Source organism: Balaenoptera borealis (genome assembly GCF_965194805.1).
Source record: "Balaenoptera borealis genome assembly, chromosome: 4".
Lineage (NCBI taxonomy): Eukaryota > Metazoa > Chordata > Mammalia > Artiodactyla > Balaenopteridae > Balaenoptera > Balaenoptera borealis.
The window spans coordinates 34,334,059-34,353,180 of NC_138861.1; the positions used below are offsets into that span (position 1 = coordinate 34,334,059).

The following is a 19,122-nucleotide window of genomic DNA, read 5'->3' on the forward strand; positions in this document are numbered from 1 at the left end:
ATTCCACCAGAGTGAGGCACAAACGGCTTGGTGGTGCCACGTAGCAGAGTCCTCAAGTCTAGACCGACGATATGACTTGGCATTAGTGGCTCTATTTGACTCTACAGGAGTTTTTAGGCAGCCAAGCTACATGGGGAAAATAAAGTAATAAAATTGTGTAGCTCGGAGTGCCAGGGCGCAAAGGAATTGTGGGTTGTCTGCTTTTGCATATTAAAACATTAATCACCCCACGGGGGAGCAGCTCCAGTAATTTCTCTGCAAATGTCTTCTAAAAGGATTCACAAGGGTGAAGAAAGACTTCTCGATCCCCATTAATTTAAAGCACATGGTTCACACAGATCCCCTCATGCTTTCAGTGAATTATGATCAAGCTGAAAACACCAATTCCTCTAGTGTTTTTCAAAAAGCATATTTTCCTTCTTCCCAAGATTAAACCTCTATGTTGGGTGATCTGCAAATGAGCCACCCCATAGAGACCAGCAAACAAATCTGCAATGGTCATGCAACGCTAGCTCGCAAATACCACCTTCCATTAAGACAGAGAAGATTCTTCATAGACTGAGATTTACTGCATGCTTATCTTAATGAAGAGATGTCACCCAAGGTGTGCTCATTTTCTTCCAATATATTGTTCTTACAGTGTCGATAAGTACCCGTGGCACAAATAAACCTTAACAGCATTGGCACCATACGGTGTAAACAAATCCTTCCTAAAAATAAAATATACTTTGTGCTCAAGATATATCTTCTAAGACAGCAGGAGGGAAAAACAATCCAGCCTGGACAGTGTTTTTTATACCTTGAGCTGCCAACTTCTATAGATGGCTTTCACCAGTGGATTTTTACAGAGGTTAACATTTATTTCTACGCATGGGGAATGTTCTCAGTAGAAAATTCAGGGACGAGTAAAATTCTTAAGTATGCCCAATGCACATAAAATGACTGTGTAAATGAAGCAGATTGGATTCCACAGCTCTCATGAAAAACACAGCAGATGTTTCCTTCCACCTATGATGTTTTTTAGGCCACAAAGATTTTGGCTAGAATGTTGAAAGTGTATGATTAAAGGTTTCCAATCGCCGGGCAATTTTATGCTCATAAGCAACATAGCACCTCTATATATTATGTATATATATATGCTCAACAGATGGCTCCAACTAGAACTAAATAACCATGTTTCCCAACTAGAAGAAACAAATGGCAAAGGGAAGGATCCTACAGATAGCTACATTGTTTTTAGCCAGCCTCCCACCTCTGGGACTGGAACAATCACCTTCGCCTTTCCTGACCCAACAAAGAGAGAGCACACTTCGCCCCTGGCACCATGGCTGCAAGCTACCCTCAAGGGCACATTTTCCTTTCCCATCAACTGAAGCTCAAGTGAAGAACCCCGACATGGAACTGGCAGGAACATCAGGCTTCCTCTTAACTTCTGCAGCTGATATTCGAAGAGTCAGATTGCAAGAGTATGGTCCTGAGTGGTGGGTGCTTAAGGAATTTGCTCAGAATCCTGGATCTACCATTTCCTAAAGACGAGACTGCAGCACATTACATTTCCTCTCTGTTCTCACGGTTCTCACCTGTAAAATGGGGGTAACGGCAGTGCCTAGCTCAGCTAATTGTGGGGAGTAAAAGAGTTAATGTAAGTAAAACATTCATGGTGTTCAATAAATGCCAGCTATTGTTATTTTTATCAGGATAGAGGAAATATGTGAGTTCCCATGAGGATTTATTTTTTTCCGATTTACTGAGACCTTTCCTTGCTGGTTCTCATGGATAAGACAAGGGTGATAAAGAGCTCTACAAATTACTCAGCCTCAAAAAGACAGAAAACAGTTGACCCCACAGTTCTACAAATAGTTTGTAATTGTTTCCCAGAGTCCACCTGCCAAAGCGTGATAAACATTTCACTGGATGCATTTCAGCAGGCTCTGATGCAGCAAAAATCCCCAAGAAGAACAGACCATATTCAAAGCAACATACTTGGCAAGTGCCTGACACATGGCAGGGCCTGCACAAGTGTTCATTCCCTTCCAGTGTCCTCCACTCTGTCCCTCACTCACTCTCACAAAACCACATGCATGAAGGAGCACACATATGTGTGCATACACACACACACACACACACATACACACATACACAGACTTTTCAAAGACCAGAATCTTCCCTGGTGTAGCAAGAGCTCTACTAATAGATTAAAGTTCTTCTAGACCTTCATCAAGAAGGCGTTATTTTTAGATCAGTCAGTTTATTAATTGATATTTCATTTCCTGTCCTTTTCATACCCTTACACCTTTAAAAACACAATAATTTTTCTCAGGTAGAATAAGCCTCACTATGCTGATTATTCATTCACCCACAAAACGTTTTTGAGGCCTACCATGTACCATGCAATCTACTGGGCACTGGGTCCAAAAGATAAAACTGAAGATGCTCCCAATCCTTAAGAAATTTGCAATCTAATAAATGCTGGAGAGGGTGTGGAGAAAAGGGAACCCTCTTACACTGTTAGTGGTAATGTAAATTGATAGAGCCCCTATGGAGAACAGTACGGAGGTTCCTTAAGAAACTAAAAATAGAAGTACCATATGATCCTGCAATCGCACTCCTGGGCATATATCCAGAGAAAACCATAATTCAAAAAGACACATGTACCCCAATGTTCATTGCAGCACTATTTACAATAGCCAGGACATGGAAGCAACCTAAATATCCATCAACAGAGGAATGGATAAAGAAGATGTGGTACATATACACACTGGAATATTACTCAGCCATAAAGAGGAACAAAACTGTGTCATTTGCAGAGATGTGGGTGGACTGTCATATACAGTGAAGTAAGTCAGGAAGAGAAAAACAAATGTCGTATGATATCACTTATATGTGGAATCTAGAAAAATGATACAGATGAACTTATTTGCAAAGCAGAAATAGAGACACAAAAGTAGAGAACAAGCATATGGATACCAAGGGGGGAAGGAGGGGTGGGATGAATTGGGAGATTGGGATTGACATATATACACTACTATATATAAAATAGATAACTAATGAGAACCTACTGTATAGCACAGGGAACTCAACTCAATGCTCTGTGGTGACCTAAATGGGAATAAAATCCAAAAAAGAGGGGATATACGTATACATGTATATGTATAGCTGATTCACTATGCTGTATAGCAGAAACTAACACAACATTGTAAAGCAACTATACTCCAATAAAAATTGTTAAAAATAAATAAATATTTTAAAATCATATATATAAATACAAAAAAAAAAAAAAAGAAATTTGCAATCTAGAGGAAGAAACTGTATAAACCAAACAAAGGCACAAAATAAAAATACCAAATAAACCAAAATCAAATAAAGACACCAAATTTTAAAAAGGAAAGAAAACAAATAAGTAAAAAATATATTTCATGATGGAGCAGACATAATTGCTCAAATATTATCTATAAGCACAAAGTTTGCGTATTTGTGTTCAGCAAAGGAACCTCCTTGTTTTCATTGATTGACCTTATCAATAAGCATATTTTTAAAATGTGAACTTACAAAATGCATCTATGCTAATAAAATATTGTTTGTATGTCTACTTTCTACACTGAGATTTTAGATTTCATTTAAAATTCTACTGTCGAAAGTTTAGAAAGTATAGCATCAGATAACTCTAATATCTCAATTCCTCATTCATTCATAAAAAATAAAAACTATTAATCACAGTAATAAAATAGCTTGAAGACTTACTACTCATTGAAGACTTACTATGGCCTGACACTGTGTGCTTTACATCCCTTATTGTATTTAATCCTCATAACATCTTTGCAAGGTGGGTGTTCATGAACCAGTTTACAGATTAGGAGGCTATGCTTAAAATTCATCAGAGTGGACACTGAATCTATATAGTTTTCTTGGTTACATGTCAAGCTGTAACTGAGTCCCAAATAATCATTCTGAGTATAGGATATAACAGAATAATAATCACATTAGTGGTTGTCAATATATTTAATACCATGCTTTTATAGTATATTTTATAAATTGTAATTTATAGTTTTTGTATACAGTCCCACTTAATTCTCACTTCAAATCTGAGATAGTTATTATTATCTGTACTTAATAGATGAGAAAACAGGCTCAGGTAGATTTCAATGACTTTCCCAAAATCACTACAGCCTAGATTTGGAGGAACAAAGTCTTATAGTAGGTCTTTTAAATAAATGCAACAGTCTTTTCAATGCAACACAAATGTGTCTAAAGCTAGAATGTATGGAGACAGAATCAAAAACATGCCTGTGAAAGAAAGCCGCCAGTCCTGTTTGGATGGGCTCAGAATTCTTGTCTATTGGGCCCTCTCCACAATAGCTCACCCAGACTGTCTCGTGGGAACCTTATAACATCAAATCATTGTTCAAAAAATTGCTACTTTTTTATCCAAAATCATGGGATTTGGGTAGTGATTTTTAAAGGTCCCCATATGTGTTTCTACCTAGAGTACCTCAGATCTCGTACTGGTTAGTATTCATATTATCAAATTTCATTTTTAAGGCATGGTACTTTTAGTCAAGCTCCAAAATATATCTTTTGCATTAGTATTGAACTGCTGTAAAAACTCAGTATCGGGGCTTCCCTGGTGGCGCAGTGGTTGAGAATCCGCCTGCCAATGCAGGGGACACGGGTTTGAGCCCTGGTCTGGGAAGATCCCACATGCCACGGAGCAACTGGGCCCGTGAGCCACAACTACTGAGCCTGCGCGCCTGGAGCCTGTGCTCCGCAACAAAAGAGGCCGCGACAGTGAGAGGCCCGCGCACCGCGATGAAGAGTGGCCCCCGCTTGCCGCAACTAGAGAAAGCCCTCGCACAGAAACGAAGACCCAACACAGCCCTAAATAAATAAATAAATAAATAAAATTTAAAAAAAAAACAAAAAAAACCTCAGTATCTTTTTATGTTGTTTTACTGTAAACCATCTCAAATCATTTTTGGAAGTGTGCAGGGAATAAATTATGAATAAATAAGTACATAAATTAAAAATATCCAGTTTCTGCCAGAAAAGAACAACCTGAGTCCAGATTTTGTATCATCCTGGGGTGATTATTATTCATAGAATGTTCAAGTAGCACTTTCACATACCAAAAACTATCTCTCCTTTCTAATGAGCACAATAGATTATTTGAAAACTTCTACCTGTTAATCTCTCTATACTTTTCAAACGTGTTTGTGATGATAAGGTGACCAACCAGCCCATTTGCCCAGGTCTCTCCAGGTTTCAGCACTGAAATCCACCAGCCCTGAGCATATCAAAACATTGGTCATCCTCACAGAGAACAGGTTGCCAAGGGGGAGGGGGTTGAACAGGTTGCCAAGGGGGAGGGGGTTAGGGGAGAGATGGAGTGGGAGTTTAGGGTTAGCAGATGTAAGCTATCATATATAGAATGGATAAACAACAAGGTCCTACAGTATAGCACAGGGAACTATATTCAAAACCCTATGATAAACCATAATGGAAAAGAATATTTTAAAAAGAATATATATATGTATGTATATCTGAGTCACTTACTGTACAGCAGAAACTAACACAACATTGTAAATCAACTATACTTCAATCAAATAAATAAATAAATAAATAAAACCTTGGTCATCCTAAAATGGTGCAGGGAAATAGTTAAACTAGAGGTGTCTTCTTGAACTAAGACAGTATTTTTCAGTGATTTTTTTAAATCATTTTTAAAATTACAATTAGTGTTTATGTGCTGGATGCAGAAACACTATGGAGATATAGGTCTGTATGGGTTAGAATCCCAAGATAAGTGTCATATGATTTACAACCCCACTGCAGTGTCTTTGCCCTGCCTTGTCTACAATGGTCGATCTTTTTCTCTCTCACACACTCTTTCGCAGTATCACATTACCTGAGAAATTTTGACAGGGAAATTTAAACCAGTGGGAGAAAAACTCTCCCGAGGCTTTGAGAGGACTTTCATCACTGCTAGTGCATTGTTGCGTCAAGCGTTCAACTGAAAAGAAATACAGGAACCTAAGCATGGAAATTAGAAAGTCTTAACAGAAGCAAATTATAAGCTTTTCACTTGCTTTCACTTGTTGTTGAGCTCAATGATCTAGTCTATGAAATGGAAAGTGGATGTTAGTAGAATCTGACTTAGTGACCCGTCCATGCGGAAGTCCTCACAGTTTTAAACAGAGAGATGAAGGTGGTTCTTACCACAATCCGATGTTTGTAACTTGAATGTAACTTACATGCAAAGTTCCACTACGCAGAAGAACTGCCATTGAAAATAATATAACTGAACTGGGGGTATGGATGAGCAGGCCTGAAGACGCCTCCACACACACAATATTTCTCCCACTTGTCTATCGGCAGCTTCCTGAGACAGGGCACCAGCAGATGCGGGGTCCATTAGCCTGAGATAGACAAGTCTCAGCTTCAAGAAAACCTGGAGGACTCATGTTCATAAAAGCAAGGCTTTCTCTTCTGCATGATTCCAATAAGCAAATTGTTTTATACACCCGTCAATGGAAGAGAGCTGGAGTATATAGCTATGTAGCATTTTAAAAAGACATAAACAAATTGTGTGTATAAAAATCTTTCTGGATATTCATTTTTTTTTTAAATCTCTATAACTGGAGCACAGACCCAAACAAATGAGCTATAGCTTCAGGCTAGTTACCCAACCCTGTCGCTCCATTGTAATGGGCCAAAACTGATGATCTTAGAGGTACTTTCACCAGATTCGACAACTGGAAACCAAATATCAAACTGAGCAATGTTTGCTGGATTATATTTTTTTGATTTACAGGTATTACAAATTTTTGGACAATTTTATGATACTTCCTTGGTAAGCTGTTGAAGAAGTAGAACTCACATTTTGATATTTTAAATATTTATACTGAATGTATCTTCTTAGGCTAATTTAAGTAAAATAATTTAAAATAAACATATGTTTAGAGCAAGGCTGTGGCCCAATAATGGGAAAGAGAAGCTTTCGAGCCTCGTGTGCCCCTCCCTTTCCTGGACAATGAGATGCCATTAAGCCAAACACATGAACAGGAATGGGCAAAGCTAAGGTGGGCCCATGGTGCATGGGGCATGATGCCTAATTCCCTGGTCAGTTTGGAGAATGAATACTAAAAAAGGAAAATACTTAGACAGAATGATTGATGTCTAATACAGGCTCTTACATATAGCATGAAAAACCCTCCAAATCAAAACTGTACTGAGAGGCACACCAGGTTGCTTACAAGAAGACTAAGTCCCATTAAGTTGCCAATTCTCCTCAATTCCATTTATACACTCAAATTTCAATTAAAATCTAAAAATATGTGGGGGTAACTTTTCCAAGTTATTCTAGAAAGAGTCCAGAAGAAATATCAGTGAGAATGTCTTAAAAGCTACAGAAAAATAAACAAGTAGAGAGTATCAATACTACCAGGTATTAAGCAAATAACATCTAAACCTGTGAAATATTAATAAAAAATACTGACAGAACACTACAATGAAGTAAGTATACCAGAACCAGAAACCCACTATGTGGGAGTGTGTGTGTGTGTGTGTGTGTGTGTGTGTGTGTGTGTGTGTGTGTACGTCTGTGTCTGTGTCTGTGTCTGTGTGTCTATGTGTTTACCTCTAGAATTAGATAACATGATGTGATAGAATCACAAATAAGTGGGAAATGGATGCATTATTCAAAAAACTGCTGCTGAAAAATGTTATTAGGAGGGAAATCAATTTAATTCTTATCTCACACCATACACCAAAACAATGTTGGGTGGAAAAGTGATTAAAAAAAAATCATTAAAGAATTAGATGTAAATTGTTTTAGGGGAAGAATAATTTAGGTAAATGTTAATCTGTTTTATAAATGAGAAAGTATTATCTAAGCAAAAAAACAAAAATACAATGGGAGAAATATGACATTCAACTTAATAACCCACACATTTTCAACTTTCATATGTTAAAAGAAAGCAAAGCAATACAGATAACATAAATGACAAAAAGACAGTATCATAAAGGACACTAAAATTGATGAAAAGAAAACCAAGGTCCCAATATGCAAAAATGCTAAAAATATAAATTAATATTTAAAATAAAGTACAAATGAAAATAAGCATTACAAAAATGTTCAGCCTCAAATGTCAAGGACCTAGTCAGTAGCACAGGAAACATTATCCAATATCATGTAATAACCTAGAATGGAAAAGAAACTGAAAAAGAATATATACGTATGTATAACTGAAGCACTTTGCCATAACCTGAAACTAACACACTGTAAATCAACTATAATTCAATTAAAATAAATATATATAAATAAATCAAATATAAAAATTTGGAGCTTTGAAACAACAACAACAAAATGTTCAGCCTCACTTAATAAAACAATAGGAGAAGAATGCAGTAGTTCAAAGCCTAGACTTTACAGTAAAATCAGTCTTGGTCCAAGACCCAATTCGACCACTTACCAACTGTGTGACTTCGGGGTAGCCACTTAACCTCTCAAAATATAACTTTCCTAACCTTTAAAATGGGATGGTAACATTGTCCTCCTCCTACAGTTGTTGCAAAGATTAAATGAGATAATATAGATAAAGGTCTTGTTTGATGAATGGGCTGCACGAGGTGTGCAATAAGTTTTCTTGTTGTGGTTGATGTTAAAATCATCTTCCTCATTCCAATTAACAAACTTAATAAAAAATAATCATATCCCTCAGTGCTGGTGAGGATGGAGATGTGACTTATGTACTTCCAGGGAGAATGAAAATGGGTGCAGTCTTTCTAAAAAGCAGTTTGGCAATACGTATAAGGAATTTTTTAAAGGTTTATACTTTTTATCTAGAATACTAGTTCTAGGAATCATTCCTAAGAAAACAGTAAAAATGATAGACAAGGGATATTAGAAAATGAGGTCATACAGAAAAGATTCATCACAGTGTGTGAACAGGAAAAAAATGCCAAAAAGTCAAAGTTGCAAGGATGGCTAAACAAATGATAGTGATTTGTATGCCTAACTACCAGATGGCAATTTAAAAAAAAAGAAAAGAAAGAAAAGGTTAGAGCAGTGTTTACAGGCATAGGAAAAGTGATTTTCTTTTTTATTCATTGCTGTAAACCAGAAAAGAGCTTAGCATAGTACCTGGCACATAGTAGGTGCTCAATCAAGTTCTAATCTGAATTGAACAACAGAATTCTAAGTGGAAAAAAATATCAAGACATTTTCACACACACACACATATGCATGCACGTACTATAATCTCAACTTTTGTAGAAGAATCACAAAATCTAGAAAGAATCACAGGATTCTAGAAAGAAGTATGATAAAACACTAAAAATATGTCCTTGGATGATTTTTTTCTGCCTCTTTAGACTTTTCTCTACTTGCCAAAATTTTTTCAATGGAGATCTATTACATTTATAATCTGGAAAAAAAATGAGTAGAAAAAAAAAATCAACTGGAAGCCAACTGGCTCAATTCTTTCTTGTTACACTATTCTGAGTATGTACCATTCTTCACTCCCACCCAAAATATAAAGTGAGAAATCGGAATATGAATAGCATGAATAAATTGGGAGGCAGTCTTTAAAACATAGCCCAGGAAAGAAAACATTATAGTAAATTTCAAAAAAGTCAAAAAAATTATCTGTCTAGTATTAAGAAAATTATACAGGGCCCTTGTTCCTTATATAATTTTTACATATGAAAAGTATGGCATGGCTCAAACCTTTTAGATACAAAATACTTGTTTTCTCTACCATGGAATTATATTTTCTCTTAGACACATAATATCATAATGATTTATACATAATGGTTACTGTCAATTTTTTGAAATCTGAAAAAATCCTACTCATTTAAAATTTCAACTCAACACAAAATCTTACAGGTATATTTTAGGAGATTCATGACATTTTCAAAGGGGAGGACCAAACGATTTCTCAGATTGCCAAATTCTCAAACACACTCACCAGGGATAACTAGCTCTAGAAAGTGAAGTGCCATGTTACCTAGAGCATAAAATCACCTGGAGGTATGACCACTAGCCCACTGGCTGGGCTCATTCACTGAAAGGCCAGTTTCCAGGACTGTGTGATTTAAAATTCACACTTCAGCAAAATTATAGATTACTACGTGTAAGTAATTTAAGACAGCTGGTAAAATCTTGACTCATGCAAACTAAATTCTCGCATGCCAAGGGCCTGCTGTTGTCTACAATGTCTGCCTCTTTAGAAGTAAAATGTTACATAAGAGAACTGTAGTGACAAGGTATGCAGTCAGTATTTGTTTTAATCTAAGAAGCCTAATGCAGTCATTGGTTTATCAAGCATGTACTAACTACCTACCATGTTCAAGGAACATTACTGCACACTTTTGTTGATTAAAAAAATACGACATAGAACCTAAGTTGAAATCAATTCCTTAATTATACAGTCTGACATATTTTCCAGAAACAAATTCATAATTTGTGCATAATTTAACTAATGCCAAGATTCCTAATTTTTTAGTTGAAATATGTAGTGTTCTTATTTAGTAATTTTTTTTAACTTGCCCTTCATATGATACCTATTTTTGTAAATAACTGCTTCACAAGTATATTTCCTTTGATATAATTTCTAGGATTTGCTTCCCAAAACTGCAGAAAGGGGAAAAGCTAGTGAGATTGTGGATGAAACAAGAATGGCCATGATTTGACAATTACTGAAGTTGGCTGGTGGGAACACGAGAGTTCACTGTACTATTTTTTATTATGTTTAAAATTTTACACAGTACTAAAAAGTCTTTTAAAAGAAGTATATTTCTTAATTATGCAAATTTATGTTGATTAATTTTTCCCTTGGTTTCCATTCCTACAACTGCCCCATCCAGTGAACGTGGTTTGAAACACCTACCCTGTTGACCTTGAGGAGGTTCCAATCAGGTGGCTACACTATGCACGGGGCCCATTCTGGTGCACGGAGGATGGAATAAATTTTAATTCTGCCATGGCCCATGATTTAGTCATTCAGCCAAAGAAAGGGATGCTGACATCCAGATAAACCAAGAAGAAATGGTTTGGATAAATTTCAGCTGTCACAATAAAGTAAATTAGAGTGCTACGTGGCTAATCCAATTTGGTCACTGTGATGGCCAGGCCATCACTATTACAGAGGACATTAGGGAACTGCTGAAGTGTCAGGGAGACAATCTGCACTTTTTTTTCTTTTTTGCATTGTCCCAAGGGCAATAAGATAGAGGAAAAATTAAGAATTATAGCCTTCAACACCTAGAAAAAAGAATTTGCTCAGCCTGTGTAATGAGAGGATTAGGATTAAAATGCAAATGGTTAATACAATGTCTGTTTTAGAATGACCATACTGGGGGTGGGGAAGAGTTCTACCATGTTCACTTAATTTTGTCTTTACCTTTTTCTTACCCAGTCATAAGCAGAATTCTGGCACGTTTAGTTCAATTAATTGCTAAGAATTCCCCACACGAGCAGACCCCACATAAAAGCAGAGTGTGTTAAATATTACAATCAAATCTTTAAAGTATTACAAACAATAGATCTTCTACATATACTGCTAAGGATTTAGCTGCCTGTTGATTTTAATTTCATGAGCTCGCCCATGATATAAATTAATTCTGTGTAAAAGAACAGCTTTAATAATGAATATATTGCAATTAAAAAGACCCAAGGCTACTAAGCATTGCACACTGCCACCTAGTGCTGTCTCTTTCACTCCAAATGCACAATGGACGCCTTCAGGAAAGTGGAAATGCTCTATTTTAAAGCAAATTTATCCAAAAAACATAGCTCTGGAACATATTTATTCATAACTGCTTCAAGAGAAGAAAGCTATTAGGGAGAAATGAAATTACACATACCATAAAATCATCCCTGTCTCGTAAATTTAGGTAAAAAAGATCTGATTAGATTAGTAAATATAAAAAGTTATGGGTTTTGTTAATGAAGACATGAAATTTTTTTAAAGGGTGATTTTTTTTAATACTGTGCAGCAAGTATGTAACATATTCTATTATGAATGTGATATATGCCAATGCTCCAAGTGGAATATGTTGTTATCTATCAAGTTCGGTATATGAAAATGTTCAAAGGGGCTTTGTAGGATGTTAAATAATCACTAATGATACTTCCAAGCTTTCTTAAGGACATAGCTATAATCTCCCCTCATCTACAGGTTATAACTTCAATTTAAGATGTCACTGGTTTTTAGTTCTACTTTATTTTCCCAGCGGTGAATAATTTTTATGGTTTGGTTGTGCTAATTGCTCAGGCTCATCTCTGATCTTTTGGCTAGAAGAGTAAAGCCCCAAGAAAATGAAATGAGAAATGTTTGAAAGACTGGATTAAAGAAAGAGTTGCTATAGAGAACTTTGCTATGGGTAAGGGAGTGCATTTTATTTGCTTCATTGTAGTCTACAATGGTAGTCCCCAGTTTGGTCTACTTAATGCACTGTAGCTACCTATTTTAAGAACTAAGGTGAAAGGTGAAAGACTCATATTTTTGCCCATTAAGTTTGCTATAATGAAAAATGCTCAGAGGATTCCCTTTAAACCATTGCTGCTTAACTTTTTAAAAATCACACTCCGTTTTGAGACACATAAAAATCTGTTTCTCCTTTTAAAGTACTTATAATTTATAAATCCATGATATATTAAAACAACTCATATATGGAAATTTTAAAGAACTATATTTTATGTTGATCTTGGAAGACATTTTTCATTGTTGTTGTTACTCCGATAATTCAAATTCAGAGTGAGTATTAAGGCCGCCTGTATATCCCACAAACTTCTCTCCATCCTTGGCAATGTGGAAAATAGAGCACATAGCTCAGCAATTTCAACATCAGGCCTGTTGCAGTGCTTCATTTTAACAACCAGAAAGGCAGGTAGAAAAAGAAAGATAGATAAGAGACAAATTGATGGAAGGAAAGGAATGAAGGAAGGAAGGAAGGAAGGAAGGAAGGGAGGGACGGAGGGAGGGAGGGAGGGAGGGAGTGGGAGAAGGAGGGAGAAGTTCACCTTTGAGGGAAGTGTTGCCTCCATCCCCTTGAAATCATTAATTTAGATAATTCCCAAAGGAATCTCTGATCACAGCCACATGATCTAGACAACTTCTCACTACTTCCTTTAATCAGCTTAACCAAATGAATACTGCCAAGTCTATTCCACTTAGCTCTGCATAGAGCTATTTTGAGGCCTCTCCACACAATTAGGACACCTAGTTGGCATGGCTGCCAATGCAAAAGACAGAACTTACTCAAAATATTGCAATGTAAGAAACTCCGTTTGGAAAACATGATTTAAGAACACATATTACATTGAAATCCAATTCTTCACACTATGTTGGGATTACATCTATCAGTGTTCGACAAAATTACAATGTCAATTGGAAAAAACAAGTCTGAAGTTGCAGCTCTTAGATATTCCACCGGCCTTATGGTATACCATGTATTAACAAGATACTTCTAGGACACAAGATAGTGGTTACAACTGTCCCTTATATAAGAAAAATCCCACAGCAGTTGCAGGTATACAAATGAGATAATTATAATAATAAAACTTCATAAGCCTTTTCAAATGCTCCTATTGGTCGACAAGGTCATGAAAACATATAAAGTAAGTGAACTAACGAGTCTTGATTCAAATGATAATAATGCCTGGGACTCTCAAGATTGCTTAAAATTTTCTTCCATATTTTAATGTGTTTCTAGGTATCAATACATACTGCATTTAAAGTTTTGGAAAACAATAGCTATGTGCATCTTGCACACAAAAATGCAACCATGGCATTATCATTTGGATTTATCTAAAAATAAATGTTTAAACTGAAATTATTTGTCTAATAACCTCATTTCTTAGCCTGAATATGAAAGTATGTATATTTGTGTATCCTAAAGAGCTTTATAATCAAAGATTTCTAACTCAATATTAAAAAGTAGTAACAAAGTGGCTATGAAGCACATTCCCTAGGGCTTTAGAAAGATAGAACACATTGAAAAATTAAGATACAGAATACAGAAGAGGCAGATACAGCTTTCAAATGAACATTAACATTAAACTTGAGATTATTTAAAACAGCACATTTCTAGCTATTAAAATCCCCATGGTTATGAAAGACAAGAATTTATTCCACACAGATTACAAAAATTATGATATTTATATCTCTAATATTAGTACTGGCTGGGGATTGTGCACTATGAAATAAGAAAATGTAACATATTCAGTAAGCATTTTGCTCACTAATTATTTCATAACTTTTTTAACTTTGTATTCTCAGATGTCAGGTAATTACCTGACAACTGACATCTATTCAGTTGCTAAGAGATATGAGATCAGTTTGCACTTTTTTCTTTGTCTTTAGGAGAACTGCCCTCTTGGGTTTTGCCTCAAAGTAGTGAAAGTAGCCTCTGTCACCCATGTGCGAATTAATATTACTTGTACTAGAAGAAACTCCCAGGTCTCAGAAAGGAAATGAATTGCTTTCAATCTGCACAATTTAGAACAAATATCTGGCTTTTCCCTAAGCTTAAGGAGTTTTCCATTTCACACCACTCAAATATAATAGCATTATTTTATAATCAAATTTAACTGATGAGTCTATCTTATGAGCATTTTGACAAAAACCTTACGGGGAATGAAGTCATTCAGTCGATTTGCATCCCCAAAGTGAAGCTCAAACCCAACATTTGGAAAGTACTTTCTGCCTATAACTTTGACCATGTGCTTCTTTAAACAGCTGGAGGAACAAGACTAAACTTGGTCTATCTGGTTTTTCTTATACTTTATCAATGGATCAAAAACAAAACACCGTTATAAATATGTACATCCTAACTGGTCATTAATTTATCACAAATAAATATTGATTTGCCTAATCACAGAGAATATTCTTCAAAAATACGAGCAGTATTTCAAGCAGCACATATGTTTCTGAAAGACACTGAGGATCTAGACTCTCATAACCTTTCAAGGACAATGTTCTAAAGCACATTTTAGAGAAATACATTGGAAAAGCATTCCACTGCAGTCGCGTTTTACATTACTACAAATCCAAGAGGTTCAATTTTTAACGCTCAAGTACGTATTACAAAGCCATTGATCATTTACTCTGATGTCACATCAATGCTCTACTGGGGTATATCACAAAGGAACACAAGATCATGCATTTCTTTGTCTATTAAGTGAGACAGTGCCCACTTACCCAATCCTCTTTTTACTCAACTTCTTGCACTAGCCAGCTGCCCTGTCGGTGGTTCCTTGCACCTTATATGCTGCTTTAGCATCGTCAGATTACTACTACTGCTGGTCCAGAACCCATTAAGAAAACTCCTATGACAAGCCAAGGTCTTGGAAATGTAGTCCTACACCTACAAACGGGCTATCTAGTGCCCATCTCGAGGGAAAGAAGACAATCTACCCCCTGTCTTCCAGGCTTTCACTTATTTTATAGAGCCACACCGTTAACAAACAGGTTCTGTCACACTGAGAGGAAGGAGATATGTAAAATGTAACACCTGGAGTCATAAAATGTAATGTCCTCAAATAACACACCTCAGAAAGAGGGAGGAAACCTAGTTCCGGGCGGAGGGGATTGGGGGGAGACAGGCAAAGTTAATCTGCATCATTAAAACGAGAGTAATAGAAAAAAACCCTCTCGGGTTTTTCCAGTAAGTTTGGGGCGGCAGCGGCAACCTAATCCACATGCACATCCTCGCCCTTATAAACCCCTTGTCCCCAAACAGAAACTGCCGGTGCCTCTGCACCGTGTAGGGGCAGACACCACCCCCCAAAAGGGAGGAGAGTTCAGAGGCATAGGGAGGGGCAAAAGCAGATACGTGGGGCTCCAGCATCCCGATCTTAGTCCCAGCTACAAGCCCGAAAGTCCATTCAGGAACCAGCCCCTGGCTCCTAACCATCCCCGGCCTGGGCCCTCCCTGCCAAAGGTGCCAGAGAGCTCGCAGACCCTGCAGCGCAGCTGTCAGACGCCAAACAATGACTTCCCCACGCCAACCGCGCGACCACGGTCCCCCACCGCCCTCCAGCCACGGCCCCTCGCTGTCGAACCCCTTTAAAAATGAGACCTCTCTGGGGCAGGACAAGAGATGCTCGGTGGCCAAGAAAAGACGCACCGGGCTTCTCTGCCGGAATGAGTTGCCGGGAGTGGAATGGGGGTGGCCATGGAGAGGGGGCTCCTTAGGAAACACCGAACCATGGGGCAACGGAGACCCCAGTATCAATCTCCCTTACTCCCACCCCACCCCCACCCGCTCGCCTCGAAGACGGCTTCTCCCGAGGCGGGCGGCGGCGGCAGGTTAGCGGCCGGGAGGCGATGGAGAGCGAGTTCCCCGGGGCACCGCAGCCTCTCCAAAAGGACCGCGAGGCTGGGCGGGCGCCGCCTTGGAAGGTCAGTGAGGCCAGAGCTCAGAGTTACGCGGGGCCCACAGAGTGAGTGTGAGGGGGCGAGGGTGACGGTGAACCTGAACCTGCGCGCGGCCCGGCCAAGGGGCGTCCGGCCAGGGGGTCCACGGGTGTCAGGGGTACCCCGGCAGCCCGGGAGAGACAGCACACCACACCGCTTAGGAACGAGGGCTCGGCGGGGGCTATCGGGGCCGCCAGGCTGAGAAACTTGAGGCCAAACAGACTGGCTCCCCGCCCCCCGCCGCCCGCCCCCGCGCTCTCAGACCCGCTCGAACGCCTCGCGAGCCCCCCACCGTCCCCCAGCCCACCCTGCCGAAGCCCCCGCCGAGCCCTCCAGCCCCGGCGGGTAATTACCTCTCCCGGAGGCGGAGTAGGGGGCGGCAGCAGCAGCAGACACTTTGAGCCTGACTTTCCGGCGTTCGCGGGTCAGCTTGTGCGCGCCAGCGGGAGCTGTAACCTGCTATTTATAGACCGGAGCCTCAGCACCCGGGGCTGGGAACCCGGAGGAAGCGAGCCGGCGGCGCGGCGGCGGCGCAGGGCGCGGGGCGCAGGGCGCGGGGCGCTGGAGGCGGCTCCCCGAGGCTCCCGCGCCTCCCTCCGGCTCCCGGCGCCCGCCGCGCTCCGCGCTCGCTCCCCGCCCCGCCGCGCGCGCCCCGGAGAAGTTGCACCAGCGCGGCCGCCTCTCCGGCTGCTCACACGCCCCCTGGCACAATCGCTACTTTCTGTCCCCCCACCCCAGCCCTCCCTGCTCCTCTTCCTCCTCCTCCTCCTCTCGTTACCAGCGGTCTCCTCCCAATGTCACCGGCGGCCGAATAGAGGCAGCGACGGCAGCGACAGTCGCGCAACTGGCGCAGCTCGCTTTCCGCTACCGATGGAGTGGAGTTGGTGACCCGGCCGCCCAATCCGAAATGACCCCAACACGCTTGCTCCGGGTGCGGCCACCCCGCACCCCGACCTTCTGCTGGGCCCCTCTGCCAGTGGGGACGGTCCCCAGCCTGGGCTGCTGGGAGCGCCGCTGCGGCGCGGTGGGGAGAGGTGACCCGACGCCGCCACGCTGCGGCCGGGGCCGCGGAAACCACAGGGTTTTTAACCGGCGGGAGGAGGCGCCCCGGACCCAGGCTCAGACCCGGGAGGTGGGGGGAAGAGGGGGAGGCGGTGTCCCGCGTGACCGGACTTCTGCCTGCCACCGCCCTGGGTCCCGTCTCTCGGGCCACTCCTCCGCCTTGGCCCGGGATGAGGTCGGGCGGAGGAGACCTGGGCACTGGCGAGGCTTCCAACTCAGCGCAGCCCACGGCCACCCACCGCCAGCCCCCAAGTCGCGGCGCGGTGACTGAGGCCGAGCCGCTCCCAACAAGCGTATGACGCGCCTTTGGCAGCCCGGGCGCGTGGGGACAGGTCTACACTCTGCGTGTCTGGGGTGTGGGGAAAACGGGGTACGTAACCGCGCAGTCTGAACCGAGGCTAACACTCCCCCTCTGCCTCGCCAACAAGCCTACTGGCGAAGGCGCACAGCCCGGCTGTTCCGGTTGGCTGGGGAGTCGGGAGAATGACTCTCCCTATCTGCGCCTGACAGGTGCCACCTGGCGGTTCTCTTGGGGAGGTTTCCACTGCGCGGCTCAAAGGTCACGGGGATGCTGGAAAGGCCGGGCGAGCGCCAGTCCAGGCAGGCACCCTCAGCCTTTCCCCTCCCTACGGGCACTTTAAATTTACAGTTTAAATAAGAGTGAGAATGCTAGTACACGCGGGTTACAGTTTGCTCCGCGGAGACGGGACTCCTAGAGTTGGGATGGTGAAGTCGATTTGGGTAAGTCAGTACTTACAGTTACACAGAGTGGGCAGTTGGAGCTGCCCCCAGCTCTCACCCCTGCTGTCGCTCCCTGCATCGAGGCATCCCTTCACTCTGCAAGCATTTAACTGCCACTGGGTTATAAGCTTTATCGATGAGAGCAGAGACTCCGGTGTTTGGGTTCTTTGTTTTTCCCATCACTCTTCCTCAGAACTTGGAACAACGCCTAACATGCTGTAGCTTTCATAAGTGTTTACAGAGTGAATGAATAAGCACTACGGGCCAGAAACTGTGCTTGGCCCATTCTCTCCCTACAGCCCTTCCCTTTCCTCCTCTTCAAGCTCTTTCTGCTACGCTCAGCCACCATCACAGGTGAGCTGGATGGAGAGAAGCAGGAACAAAACGGACGAGCAGTCCGTGCAGGCCCTGCGAGGACGTGGATCACACCTGCGGAGCCCATTACACACTTAAATTTCTCCTCCATGGGGCAGTGCTGAACACACCCATTTTTTGGAAACAAAACAAAACAAAACACCTGTGTCATACGTGGGGCTTGAAGCAATGGATAAATCCCAATTGCAGAGATCTGCTGGCGAGATGAGACAACTTTCTCATTGGGCAAGAGTTTCAGCCTTTCCTTAAAATACAGAAAGAGGGAAAGACTATCAGAACATCAGGGTGCCAGAGCTTTGCCACTAAAGTGAAAAGCTGTTTGATATATCCATCGTCTAACTTTAAACGGAGATTTAGTGTGGTGTGTGTGTGTGTGTGTGTGTGTGTGTGTGTTTATGAAGATTGCCACAGTGCCAGAAGCATTAAACCATTCCTTCTAAAAGAGAGGGTTGTAAAACAGATGCAGCAACTGTCTTTGTGGAAAAGAACACTTAAAGTAAGATACCCAGAAAACCCTCTTATAATT

General features: G+C 40.9%; 1 protein-coding gene across 1 annotated transcript in view; it reads right to left on the reverse strand.

The window, feature by feature from the left end:
• The window catches only part of LOC309628519 (uncharacterized protein), a gene marked incomplete at its 5' end in the record, with an annotated part of 305,036 nt that extends 286,736 nt beyond the window's left edge, over positions 1 to 18,300 (reverse strand). Inside the window, 3 exons of the mRNA XM_082391609.1 lie at positions 16,772 to 16,877; positions 17,197 to 17,814; positions 18,238 to 18,300. Coding sequence (XP_082247735.1) covers positions 16,772 to 16,877; positions 17,197 to 17,814; positions 18,238 to 18,300 — 787 coding nt within the window. The remainder of the gene's footprint in view (positions 1 to 16,771; positions 16,878 to 17,196; positions 17,815 to 18,237) is intronic.
• Between the last annotated feature and the right edge of the window lie 822 nt (positions 18,301 to 19,122).